This window comes from Abramis brama, assembly GCF_963993115.1.
Source record: "Abramis brama genome assembly, chromosome: 16".
NCBI lineage: Eukaryota > Metazoa > Chordata > Actinopteri > Cypriniformes > Leuciscidae > Abramis > Abramis brama.
In genome coordinates, this window is record NC_139978.1 from 1,111,274 (window position 1) to 1,126,207 (window position 14,934).

The window sequence follows — 14,934 nt, forward strand, 5'->3', positions numbered from 1 at the left end:
AAGAAATCATTTTAAGAGAGAGGGAGCATGACAGACCCTGGAGAAGAGCAATAAATAAAACACGTATAAGGGTTTTGAGATCTTTTATTTTTTTAATATTTGAGTATTTTTATGGTTCTTTTGTGTTCAATCCAAGGATTTAGCTTTATATCTTAACGTTTCAATGTAAGTTAATTTTGAATATTAGATTAGTTTAGATTTTGTTTTTTTTGCCTAAAGAAATCCTGATGTTTTTCTTTGACCTGTTTCAACACACCAACTTGATCAGAAGCTCCACCCTCTTACAACACTAACCAGGAAGAGACTGACTTGTTATTTCTCTTTTCTGCCATACTGACTTTGTCTCGACAAAAGCAATAAAGAATCAGCGATCAGTGGAGTACGAAGGGAAAAACTTTACAAAAGAATTTGAGAAGTTTGTTTCTGAACAAGTTTGTTTCTGATCTTTGTGATTCTCATGTTGATTTGTTTTTTAAACCGTCGATCAGAAAGTGAAAGTAAAGTTTAGATTGCTGGAGCTCAAACAGTGAAAATGGCTTCAGCAGCTGAAGATGATTATATTTGTCCTGTGTGTCATGAAATCTACAAGGCTCCTGTTCTTTTATCCTGTAGTCACAGTTTCTGTAAAGAGTGTCTTCAACAGTTCTGGAGAACCAAGGAATCTCAGGAGTGTCCTGTCTGCAGGAGAAGATCCTCAAAACCTAATCCTCCATTTAATCTTGCGTTAAAAAACTTGTGTGAGTCGTTCCTGAAGGAGAGAAATGAGAGGCGTTCATCAGGGTCTGAGGAGATCTGCAGTTTACACAGTGAGAAACTCAAACTCTTCTGTCTGGAGGACAAACAGCCTGTGTGTTTAGTGTGCTTTACTTCACAACAACATGACAATCATAAATTCAGACCCATCAGTGAAGTGGTTTCATCATATAAGGTAAGACAAATGTTTCTTGATTCACATGTAAAGAATCATAACGAGTCACAAACACAGATCGTTCCGGTTACTAACGTAACCTTGGTCCTGATGAGCAAAGATCTGTGTGCGCAGAGTTACTCCTTCGATTGGGCCAAAAGCAGCCAATCATTGAGGTAATTCAGGAGGTGAACTCCCATCTGTCTCAGGGGGAGAGGACCACATCACGAATATCATAAAAGTGCGCAGAGCAAGAGACAGTAAGAATGGTAGGACTGTATTATTTTGGTAAGCCCCTTCAAACGTGAATCTCAATAACTGTGATGAGAGGCTATCTGGATATGAAAGTATGTGTCCTCCAGATCCACTGATAAAAACCAATCAGATCTGTGAGAGGATTTGTTTCAAAGTTAGCATTAGCATTCTGAGCGGCCGTCTGTGTGACCAGAGCGTGGTTCAGACATCTCAAATCGAGGATGAGCCTGAGGAACGAGGACAAAGCGGCTGTAAAAGCCTGAGTCGCCCTTCGCTAGCAGAGCTTGTGCTTCAGCTCGGAGGACGTGAGCGTCGATGTCCGAGACTAAAGTGTTAGTCACACTCCTGAAGCAGGGGAGCCTGCGAGAGAACTGGAGCGAGTAACTCCGTTTGATTATTTCTAAAACCCAATCTGACATGCCGGTAAAAGCTTCCCAAGCCTGGCTCTGGGTGGCGAGGGGTTGAAGAGGCGCAGCTGTGGTGGGGGGCTGATGCTTGCAATAGGATAATGAAGAGGAGGAATGCTCTTTGCAAAAGGTGTTTGTTTTTTATTTGAAGTGGCGCATCATCTATGACGACTTCTTGGGCTGTAGACTTAGTGGCACGCAGGGCGAGGTCGGTCACGCTGCACAGCTCTTTTAAGGCCATCGGGTCAAGACCAGTTTATAGGTTTTACGAGTTTATATACCAGTTTTTAGGGCAGACAAAAAGGAATAGTGGATGCATGATGAGTAGGGACCATGACTTATAACAGAGTTCATTCAGTCCTCCGCTTCAGAGACATAGTGTCATCAAAGTCCTCCTCGGAGCCGCCAAATGAAACCATGGCACTCGCTCCAGATGAGGGAAGCAGGGAGCCCTGCAGGAGCAACACTCGTGGCATTTTGGAACAAATGTCGCTCAAATTTGCTCTTTTAATAGTGACAGTGTCTCTTGAAGAGTTGCCGGATAGCCCAGAGGAGAAGCAGCGAGTCAGCTTTAGCTGTCGAAGAGCCGTTAATCCGCTAGTTGAGGCTTGTTTCAGTGGTGAGCAGAAAGGCTCCTATCTTCTTCTCTTTGGAGACAGCGAGGAGATGATCTTCACGTTTGAAGGAGAACAATTCTGATGAAAACAGTTTTCAGCACGACTTAAATATGCAGTCGACCCCGTCAGGTTTAGCGGTTTAGCGGTTTAGCGGGCTGAAAAGCCATTTGTCTGTAGAGGTGCAGAGACGTGAACCAATCAGGCTTTAGTATTCAGTGTTGATCTGAGTGAACAGCTGCAGTGATCAGGACTGGTTGTGTTTAGTCCAGCTGAACTACATTATAAATGCAGTTTCATAGATTTGAGGAATTACAGTTTTTCTCAGTTGCTTTGGTGCATTTCTCACATCACTATTTACATTTGCACAACAGTTAGTTCAACCTCCACAACAATTAGTCATTTGTGCACATCATAGTAGCAGTTTCTCATTCCTTCCAACAAATTACAAATGCTTTTGGACATGCATCAATTGCTTTCATACAACTCTCTGCTGTTTTATAACATTATCATTTGCTTATGTCATGTCAGTCAAAATTAACTATACTTGTGAATGCTGAATAGCCATTCCATATAAAACTAATAGTCCTCATTTCATTGCTTGAGTCATTACATACAAAAATGAACTAGTTGTCAAAATCTGTCAAGCAAGTTTTACAAATTTTTTTAAATCTTTTTTTTTTTTCCTGAATTGAACAATTTCTCTCAGCTGAATCTCAGCTTTCACTGATGAGGAACGTCTGGATGTGCATGAATGATTACAGTACTATGTATGTTGTATGTTCAGTTCCAATATGTTCTGCAATATTGTTTACAGTTGTGCACAGCTCTACCCAAAGGGCGTTTATGTTTGTTGTAAATAAGGGTGTATTTTTTCTTTTGCACAATGCTGTGAACAAATTAGAATTGCAAAGAGCATATGCAGTAAAAATGTGAAACATACATATTCAGTGTCTTTTACTCAGTTACCTCACTAAATACAGTAATTTGTAACTTTACTGTATTTTTCAAATGGCTGTGCAAATAGTATATAGTGCTGTCTTGAGCATTTTCTGTGTCACCAAGATCTGACTTTTTTTTTTGCATTGGAAAACATTTACAGAGTAAAACTGTCATAATGAAAACATGACAAAGCCATTTGACTATCTTGTTCATAAACAATGGTGTCAGGACTTTTCATCTTGATGACACTGACACTGTCATTGACATGAATACTTGCGTTTGAGGAATGAGCTCTCCATTCTGAGCAAGTGACACGCTTTTGCAGGTTATCAACTAGGTTTTGCAGTTTGTACTAATTGTTTTGAGAACTGCATTAACTGTTGTGCAAATGTAAATAGTGATGTGAGAAATGCACCAAAGCGACTGAGAAAAACTGTAATAACTACGGGGGCAAATACATTTTCACGCCGGCCCAGTTGGTATTGGACAACTTTTTTGTTTCAATAAATAGCATTGTCATTTACAAACTGTACTTTGTGTTTACTCAGGTTGCCTTTGTTTTATGGTAGGTTTTAATTCCTGAATCAATTTAGTATGAGATGGGGGCAAATACTTTTTCACTGCATTATATGATCATATCACTGTATTGTCTTCTCTTCACTGTAATCTGGTGTTTTATGTATTTTTGTTCAATTCTAGGAGGAGCTCAATACAGCACTGAAGACCTTACAAGAGAAACTTAAACGCAATGAAAAACTGAAAGCAGAGTTTGAGAAAACAGTTCAACACATCAAGGTGAGGAAACAGAAACGAGAGTCATTTTCATTACAGCTGTTGAATCACTATATACAGTTATGATCTGATATTATAGATTCCAGTTTATTATTTCTGTAAATGACTAGCAGCAATCTGCTTCTGGATCCGTTTTATGTCGGGTATCCGAGTTTATCTTGGATATTAATGATGTGTGTCGATTGAGATGATTGAAGTGAATGTGCTTTGCTTTCAGTCTCAAGCTGAGCACACAGAGCGTCAGATTAAACAGCAGTTTGAGAAGCTTCATCAGTTTCTCAGAGATGAAGAAGAAGCTACAGTCACTGCACTGAGGGAGGAAGAGGAGCAGAAGAAGCAGAGGATGAAGGAGAAGCTGGAGGAGATGAACACACACATCTCAGCTCTTTCACACACAATCAAAGACATGGAGGAGATGATGAAAGCCAATGACGTCTGCTTTCTGAAGGTCTGATTTCAGATCATTGGTTGATTGATTGATGATTGATTGAGTTCTTGATGATAAATGGTGTGTTTGTTCTGCAGGAGTTTCCAGTCTCAATGGAAAGGTGAGTGATCTGCTCCTGTCTCTGGTCTCTCTGGTTCTGATCCAAAGCCACTGCAGTTCTGACTCCTGAATGTTCTTCCAGAGTCCAGAGCTCACAGCCGGATCCACAGAAGGCTTCTGGAGCTTTGATTCATGTGCCACGATACTTGGGCAACCTGCCGTTCAGAGTCTGGAAGAAGATGCAGGACATCGTCCAAAACAGTGAGTCTGACAGCAGGAGATCTGAGCTGGACATGATGGATGGGTGGAGAGTTAGAGGCTCTTCATGACAGAGATAGATAGATAGACAGATAGATAGATAGATAGACAGATAGATAGATAGATAGATAGATAGATAGATAGATAGATAGATAGATAGATAGACAGACGGACGGACGGACAGATAGATAGAACAGTTTGGTGTTTGTTAGATGATAAGAATTAGTAACATGATGCTAATACAATCACCATGTTGTTAGCATTGTGCTAACATGATTAGCATGCTTCTGTTTTAGTTAGCATTTTTGAAGTTTTAACATTTAACTAGTCGCTATTAGCATGTAGCTATTCACTGCTAGCATGTGTAGCATGTTCTGTTTGCTAGCATTAGTCAAAGGAGCCAACCACCATGTCTCTGCGATGTTCTGGTGCAGAGATATAGGTCTTGCTGAACAGTTGCTAGGGTACTCTGTTTAGTTGCTAGGGAGTGGCTTGGCAGCTGCCAATGATGTTACTTCAAAGGCTGCTTGCCAGTATGAATGATATAAACCAACCGCAACTCCTCTATGACATTCAGATTAGAAGATGTCCCTCTTTGGATTTGGGTTGCTAGGGTGCTCGACAATGGTTGCTAGGGCGTGGCTAGGAAGTGTTGAAGGTGATTAATGTTTTTAAGTCAAACACAACAGACAGTCATAATAAACTAATTTAAAACAAAACACAGACTATAAGAGCCAATAAAATGAAGATGATCAGATGCTGAAGATCAGACACACACTTACAGTTCTTCATCTACAGCATAAATCTCAACAGATCTCCGTGATTTATTGTTATTTAACTTTCCCAAAGTATCAGTTTCTCTTGATGGACACAAATGTCTGAATCTCATATTTAATGTTTGTAGTTGATGCCGTTAAACGCTGATGATAAAAACGAGTGTGAAACTAATAACAGCACTGACAGTGATCAGAGGAAAATGTGTTTGATCAACAGGACGAGTGTCATAATTCATAATAATCTGTGTTGGGTTCACTCTTGATCATTATATGAAGATCAGAATAAAAGCATCTGTTGATTGTGTCTCATCAGCTCCTGTGATTCTGGATCCAAACACGGCTCATCCACGTCTCGTCCTGTCTGATGATCTGACCAGTGTGAGAAACAGCTGGAGCAAACAACCTGTTCCTGATAATCCAGAGAGATTTGACTGTGATCTCTGTGTTCTGGGTTCAGAGGGTTTTAACTCAGGAACACACTGCTGGGATGTGGAGGTTAAACAGAGTTCATGGTGGAGTCTTGGAGTAACTACAGCATCAAACCAGAGGAAGGGACGTGTTTTCTTCAACACTGATGTCTGGAGTGTGCGGTATCATCAGTACGGATGGCCTTTAGGATCTGGTTTTCGTGTTGAACAGAAGCTTGATCGTGTGAGAGTGAATCTGGACTATGACGGAGGAACGGTGTCGTTCTCTGATCCTGTAACTAACACACATCTACACACATTCACAACCACCTTCACTCACACACTCTTTCCATTCTTCTGTTCTTCTTCCTCTCTGAGGATCTTACCGGTCAATAGTCAGTAAACGTCACTCCTGTAGATCTGGATCTTCCTGCTTTCATCATGTTTCCAATATTTAATCCATATCACATGAGTAAGAGTGCTGTTGATCTGAATATCAGTACGGTGGCTGTGATTGGGCCGTGATGATCACATGACTGATATCCAGCACTACAGCAACACTCAGATCAATAAACAAGAAGTTTTCATTTATATTCCACTTCACACAATTAGACGATTAGAGACCGTTTTAGCATTCATGTTTTCAGGATAATTGACATTTACCCGATTATTTCAGTCAATGTGTGTTTATTCATTTCTAACTTTTTTGCATCATAATTATATATGATTATATACCATATTTTTTTCTTGTATTACATCAAATCACTGAAGCAGTAAATTCTGCACATTCTCAGTGTTTGTTCAACATGAGACTAAATGAATAATTATTTCAGTTATAGAGGAGAAATGATCATTTGTTCATTGGAATAAATGGATGTAAAAGGTTCTTGCTGATAATCTTGTGCTTTAAATAAATAAATAATATGTGATTTAATGCTCAGAGTGAAAGATTAAATGTTTGGGATGATAATTAGGGTTTAAGTCGTGGAAACAATACTTTACAGACGTAACATGTTTATTTTACCTTTCTTTCTGCCTTTATTGGAAACTCCTTCAGTCTTCCTTCGTTTGACAGACGCACATCTGTAGTTTTGACGAGCGGCAGAGATTTTCAAGACGCTGTTTTCCTCGTCCATTTCAAACAACATGTTATTATATATTATTAAATTGTATACAAAAAAATATTTTTATTAACAAGTGTCATGATTTTCTGTACTTCGTCATAAAGATTATTTAGATCAATACTTGATCCAGCAATATTCAGAAACGGGTGCAGCTATTAGGCTATTTTTCTGCTTAACTTTTATAAAAAAACAGACAAAATTACACAAATCAGGAAGAATGATGTTTGAGAGGTAACATATTATTCTTACTAATAGTGATAAAATAATTTAATTAAATTATGAACCTTTTTAACGGGATCAACAAATACAGCTTCTGTCATGTGACTCCATATTTATTTGCTTTAAAACCCCTTTTCTCAACAAAAAGTGTTTCCAAACTAGTTTTTCGCAACATTTGAAGTTAAATGGAAAAATATTCGATGATCGGTAATCAAAAAATGATCGATAATTGTCATTTCCATGTTGGTAAACATTTTGATGCACTAAACCTTTTTTCACAAACACTCTTTACTGGAATCATAAATCTAATATTCGGTGTAAATCCACTTTGACACTTTAGTCGACTCATCAGATAATAAGCACAAGAATTATTCCATCTATGTATTCTTTCTAACATATTGTCTTAAATTAGCTATATGGCAGTTTGATCTGTGAAGTATTTCTGCATTCCAGTATTATAGTTTATAAAAAATATTACATGATTTATTAATTACAGTGTTTATTTGGTCATGGGCCATTGAAACCACAGAGCCCCCCCCCCCCCCCCCCCACACACACACACACATAACAAACCCCAATTTAACCACTAATGTAACTATATCTAATGCATGAGTACCAGTGTCTAATAATGAACTATCTAATGAATAAGAATATTAACTTTAAAAAAGGTACTAGTAAAGAACAAGAACAACTTAATGGAATAGATATTAGTACCTAAAATGATTGTACATTTTAAGGATTAAATGTTAAAACGGCTTTCCACAGAATGGACTAAAGAGTTCCTGACCAACGGACAACTTCCGGGCTGCAGATTTCACCCTTCTGTGTATATATATATATATATATCAACTTCCTCTCATGTTTCTCTTTGAATGTTCGGGGGCTACGTGACTTAAACAAGCGAAAAGCTTTATTTTTGTTTTGTAAATCCATGAAAAAGGACATCTATTTTTTTCAAGAGACACACTCTGTCGACACACTCAAAATTCTGCCGTACTTAATAGTGGAGTTCAAGGAAAGATTATAGAAACGCTTTCTTCAGGGATTGGAAGGTGGATTATCTCAGTTGTTCATGGGTTCAAGAGTTATTCAAACAACATAATTCTAGCAGATAGTAAAGTCATTTATATAAGTAATTAAAAACTTAAATATCCCTCTGCCTTTATTATTTGGTGGCGATTTCAATGAGGCTCCAGATTTATTGCTGATAGATTTCCTTCTAGAAATGTGTCTAATAGCGTCAAACACCGAATAGCAAATCTCTGTCAGTGTCTGAACATGATCGATGCACACAGATATCTAAACCCCCATATATACACTTGTACACTTGGTTTAAATCGGATTTTCTCAAAAATCACGTAGGCTATAGACCTGTGGCTGATATTATTCAACAATTGTTATTATCAAAATTAACTGGATTAAGTATTGTATTTCTAATGATGGATTACACTGGTTTTGGATCCCTAACATAATCTTCAAACATTGTGGTGACCTTCAGTTTTTATTATCTTGTCATTTTAAATGCAGCAAATTATCTATTAAACTCTTAGATTTCTACAAACAAGCTCTAGAATCCTGGAAGATTGCTTTCAAACATCATTTCTCTCCACACACGTGTCTTATGTGGAATAATGAAAATGTATTGTGTGGAAACAAAGCACTTTTTTTCAGGGAATGTTCGATCAGAATATTCTTTTTGTTTCTGATTTATTCAGTGCTCAAGGAGACCTTCTTTCTTTTTCTGAGTTTATGTCTCTGAAAGATGCTGTAATTTCAGTAAGAGATTTTAATAAGGTGACTAAAAGTATTCCTGTTAGTTTGAGAACCATGATTAAAGCACATTTAAGATTCGACTGTTTAAAACAATTATATTCCTACTTGCAATCAGTGGTGTTAATGTGACACTCACAAAAATAGGTTTTGTTGAGATTATTATCTTTTGTTTTCTTTCCTTTTATTACAAATTAAATACTATTGAGAGAATACACAGAAGTGCGCTATGACATGCTGTTTCACAGAACAGACACAAGGCGGCAGTGCCTTTCAGCCGCGCCACTCTGGGACCCTTAGCGAGGCGCAGAGGAAGACAAGCTCATTATCCGGTGTGGTGAATAATATGGGCTGCGTTCAGCCCCGACAAAACGTTGCACAACGTTTTTTAAACAGAAACGGTGATGCGTTGAACACACTGTTCTGATGACGCAAGAGTTGCAACTATGGCAGCTGAGAAGGCCATTCTTTGTGTTCTTTGTGAAGAATTTTCGGAGCCTGATGAAGTCGGTATAAATATGTGTTTAATACTACAAAATATGCCCGATGTTACAGTTACTGCACTTGCTGAAACTGAAATGGAAGCAAACATCTTACCTAATTCAGACTAAAACGCATCTATTTAGCCTCACATACTGACTTTATTTGTAGTTCATACTGTTTTAATACCCGGTTCTTTTTTTTTCATTTTTAGGAAAAGCACTTAATTACCATTGTTTATTTCTATACCAAATGTCATACACTTGCAATGAAGCTAAAAATATAAACAACTACATCATTATGTTGATATCCTATATTTTTACAATAAAACTTACACAAACATGTCTTCTAATATCCTCAGTTGTTGCGTATACCGAGCTGCAACAAACACATTTGTAAATTACTTTCCTTGAACCCATTGTGCGAGTTCACTTTAATACTGCGTGCTTTATATACATGTTGCTGCTGATTGGACTGCAGTTCTGACACACCCACCAAACAAGAGAAAACGCATCTCAAACCCCGTTGCACACCGGTGCACGCCGTTTCCAGGAAACATGACGTTCAACCCGGAAACCGTAGCAAAACGTTGCGCACCGTTTTGAACTTGAACGTGCCCGGGGTTTGAAATACGTTTTCTCTTGTTTGGTGGGTGTGTCAGAACTGCAGTCCAATCAGCAGCAACATGTATATAAAGCACACGGTATTAAAGTGAACTCGCACAATGGGTTCAAGGAAAGTAATTTACAAATGTGTTCGATGGAGCTCGGTATACGCAACAACTGAGGATATTAGAAGACATGTTTGTTTTATTGTAAAAATATAGGTTATCAACATAATGATGTAGTTGCTTATATTTTTAGCTTCATTGCAAGTGTATGACATTTGGTATAGAAATAAACAATGGTAATTAAGTGCTTTTCCTAAAAAGGAGAAAGAAAATACAGGGTATTAAAACAGTATGAACTACAAATAAAGTCAATATGTGAGGCTAAATAGATGTGTTTTAGTCTGAATTAGGTAAGATGTGTGCTTCAGTTTCAGCAATCCCTTCACTCGATTGGGATGTTCTCTTTTGTTCTGGGCGGCAAGTGCAGTAACTGTAACATCGGGCATATTTTGTAGTATTAAACACATATTTATACCGACTTCATCAGGCTCCGAAAATTCTTCACAAATAACACAAAGAATGGCCTTCTCAGCTGCCATAGTTGCAACTCTTGCGTCATCAGAACAGTGTGTTCAACGCATCACCGTTTCTGTTTAAAAAACGTTGTGCAATGTTTTGTCGGGGCTGAACGTGCCCATGGTTACTCGGTGAATTGGGTCCGGGCTGAGGACCCAAGCAATCCGATTGGCTCAAAGCCCGTTTTATGGGTAATCGCTTTAGTGCCTGGTTACAAATCATACAAAATCACTATTATAGAAGACGTTTGTACTACGTTATAACGAATCATTAATGTATTTAAAATTATACGGTTCATATACTAGTATTTAACCGAAGCTATAGATTGTGAAATTAAACATTTCTCGTTGTTAGTGTGTTTTTTAGTTAGCTTAGATAATAGCATAGCATACAGCTAACGTTATCCGATGATCGTGCTATGAGCTTTACCTGATATTACTGCACTGATACCGCCTTACCATATTAACAGCCATTCGTAATGCAATTATAATTATGTAATTATTTTTTACACTTTTATTTATTAAAATATTCTTAAAATAATGCTTATTTGTGTATATTACTATTTTTCGTATTAACAGTTTAGACATTTAAATAAATTACAGAATGCTAGCTATGTGTTGTGGGTTATAAATATAAAATATAAAATCTAGCCTTGACTAAAGAACAGTATGATAAAATTATGGAATCACAATTTTTAATGTAATTAATCAAACCCCTTAATTCATATAATAATCTTTTATTTGAAAGAAATAACATTTTTAAAGTATGTTTTGTGACAAAGTTATTTGTTATTAAGCAATGGGGCATAAAATGCTTTTTTATTACAAGCATGTAATTTGTGTACTAATGCATATGATTTAGGTCATAATTAATTCTTAATACAGAACATCATACAACACAATAACATTTAATGTAATAAAATGAGAGAACCAAAACTTATCTAAAAATTTAATTAAATTACACAATACAATACATAATGAATTCAACTGAATTATGAAATGTAATATATTACATTTTTATTAACACAAAACTACAAGCAAAATGCACATCGTTTTAGGACATTTATAGAGCTTCTTAAAATACACAACAATACAAAGCAGCTTTAAACAGACATACTCTAGTATGTATTTACTTTCCTAAACACTTTTGTGATAGTCCTCTGGCTATACATTGTGGAGATTTAAAAACAATTAATGTTGAGTTAGCTGTGTTAAAATATTTAATGAACTGTAAGGTTAAAGTTTTTTGAGAGCTAATGAGACACAAATAGATGCAGTGTCTTTTGCTGTATGTAAAGTCAGATCTTTAGTTTGAAGTAAATTCATGTTGTATGTGCAGTCAATTCTTTGTGGAACCATCCTAAGGCCTAGATGATGCAGTCAGTCAGTTTCCCCTTTAGATGGTGCGGTCGTGACCTGGTAGGTGAGGAGGCTGGACTAGGTGTCATGGACTGACTTGAGGAACTCTGTAAAAACACACAAACACGTCACGTTCAACTGTACACTTGCAGTCTTTAGTGCTATGGAACATCACTCACTGTTTTTGCTTTGATATGCAAACTCAAAGGTGCAACGCAGCAGCAGACGTAGTTAGCCCGTTGAACCTGGGTGTCATGGATGGACCGACTCCCTAGACATGGTAGATTCTTATAACATATAGCCTAAAAATGTAATAATAAAATCTTCTTAACTAAATAATAATAACCTGGTTCACAAACTCCCTCCCCTGGTCTGTGATTATTCTTTCAACTACTCCATATGCATTAAATGCTTGTAAGACCCCTGTAGCCACCTCAACTGCGGTCTTACACTTCAGGGATTTTGCGAAAACCCATTTGGTGAAGAGGTCAGTCATTGTGAGGACATAAATGTTCCCCTGAGGACTGGTTGGAAATGGTCCCATCAAATCCATTCCTATTACAGTCCAGGCTTTAGTGACCTTGATAGGGTGCAACACTGGAGCCACTGTTTTAATAGTATCAGTATGCTGGACACTGTGGACATTGGGCAATCAAAAAAAAAATTTGTAGGTGTTTGTAACATCACAAACAACAGAAACACATTACTTTGTACAACTACATCAGGGGTCGCAAACTCAACATAGGATCTTGAGGACACGACTTAACACCATTAAGTGTTTATTATAATATGATCTTGTGGCCTCAATATAATATGTCGTGGCCTCTACATAACATACCAATAAGTTAATTATTTACACTTGAGTGGCTGTATGAAACTATCTTGTGGTTCGGGAATTTGAGTCTACAATTATCTTACCCACTTCGTGACGTTTGAAAAGATGCGTTGCCAATAGTATGCGCTTGCAATCTTATTGCATGTCCTTGTTCTCCCCTGATGCCCACCTGTAGCTGGGCTGTCATGGCAGTCCCGAAGGACTCGTTCCTTCTGTTGCTCATTCATGACAACTAGACGGTTTGATCCGTCTGCAGTCTTGTAATAAAGATGTCCACCTGTGTTAGAGACATAAAGAGGTAATGTGAGGGAACGCAACACACAGTATATAAATCATGTTATTTATTGAAGAAAATATTATGTAAAATTTGTTGTTTTATCATAAGCAAACGTAGCGGATACTGTAAATTACAGAATACATAACACATTAAAAGGCAATGATATTTTTCTACTTCCCCTGCACAATGAACTTCTTAGCAGAACGCCTGACAATTCTCTTGTGTCTGGTGTCGGCGTTCTCTCGGTAAACTCCACGCTCCAGGTACTCCTTCACCTCAGCATGAAACGCAAACTGTAACATAACTTTAACGCAAAGCAAAAGTAATGATATTAGGTTGATTAAACGTATTAATTGTGCAGTCAATCGATCTAAAAAATTAACTAGATTAATTACACTTTTGTTCTGATTAATTGCGATTGATCGCAATCATAAACACTCAAGTTTCAGTAACACTGTATAATAACGTTCAGTTGTAAGTCATTTATAAGTGATTAGTAAATGATTAACTAATCATTTACAAAACATGAATATGTGTTTCATACGTGATCAATAAATAATGTTATTTTTTTTGTATGTAGCAATTAGAGGGTGCAGAAAGTGTTGTAAATGCCTTGAATACACATACAGATCATTTGTAACAGGTAAGTGTAACACAGCTGTCTTTTGTAGTGTGTAGTGTAGTGTGTACTGCAGTGTTAGTGCTGACTGGTGAGGGTATAGACAGCTGTCTTCTGTAGTGTGTAGTGTGTAGTGTAGTGTGTACTGCAGTGTTAGTGCTGACTGGTGAGGGTATAGACAGCTGTCTTCTGTAGTGTGTAGTGTGTAGTGTAGTGTGTAGTGTGTAGTGTAGTGTGTACTGCAGTGTTAGTGCTGACTGGTGAGGGTATAGACAGCTGTCTTCTGTAGTGTGTAGTGTGTAGTGTAGTGTGTAGTGTAGTGTGTACTGCAGTGTTAGTGCTGACTGGTGAGGGTATAGACAGCTGTCTTCTGTAGTGTGTAGTGTGTAGTGTAGTGTGTAGTGTGTAGTGTAGTGTGTACTGCAGTGTTAGTGCTGACTGGTGAGGGTATAGACAGCTGTCTTCTGTAGTGTGTAGTGTAGTGTGTACTGCAGTGTAAGTGCTGACTGGTGAGGGTATAGACAGCTTTCTTCTGTGGTGTGTAGTGTAGTGTGTAGTGTAGTGTGTACTGCAGTGTTAGTGCTGACTGGTGAGGGTATAGACAGCTGTCTTCTGTAGTGTGTAGTGTGTAGTGTAGTGTGTAGTGTGTAGTGTAGTGTGTACTGCAGTGTTAGTGCTGACTGGTGAGGGTATAGACAGCTGTCTTCTGTAGTGTGTACTGCAGTGTTAGTGCTGACTGGTGAGGGTATAGACAGCTGTCTTCTGTAGTGTGTAGTGTAGTGTGTACTGCAGTGTTAGTGCTGACTGGTGAGGGTATAGACAGCTGTCTTCTGTAGTGTGTAGTGTAGTGTGTAGTGTAGTGTGTACTGCAGTGTTAGTGCTGACTGGTGAGGGTATAGACAGCTGTCTTCTGTAGTGTGTAGTGTGTAGTGTAGTGTGTAGTGTGTAGTGTAGTGTGTACTGCAGTGTTAGTGCTGACTGGTGAGGGTATAGACAGCTGTCTTCTGTAGTGTGTAGTGTAGTGTGTACTGCAGTGTTAGTGCTGACTGGTGAGGGTATAGACAGCTGTCTTCTGTAGTGTGTAGTGTAGTGTGTACTGCAGTGTTAGTGCTGACTGGTGAGGGTATAGACAGCTGTCTTCTGTAGTGTGTAGTGTGTAGTGTAGTGTGTAGTGTGTAGTGTAGTGTGTACTGCAGTGTTAGTGCTGACTGGTGAGGGTAT

At 38.0% G+C, this 14,934-nt stretch overlaps 1 protein-coding gene across 1 annotated transcript; it reads left to right on the plus strand.

Annotated features, from left to right (window-relative positions):
- The first annotated feature begins 269 nt into the window (after positions 1-269).
- Positions 270-6,779, plus strand: LOC311066070 (zinc-binding protein A33-like). The gene is made up of 6 exons (XM_084087045.1): positions 270-928; positions 3,825-3,920; positions 4,135-4,365; positions 4,443-4,465; positions 4,547-4,665; positions 5,752-6,779. Exons 1-6 carry the CDS (start codon positions 533-535, stop codon positions 6,246-6,248), a joined length of 1,362 nt encoding a protein of 453 aa, XP_083943171.1. The 5' UTR covers positions 270-532; the 3' UTR covers positions 6,249-6,779.
- Positions 6,780-14,934: the final 8,155 nt, after the last annotated feature.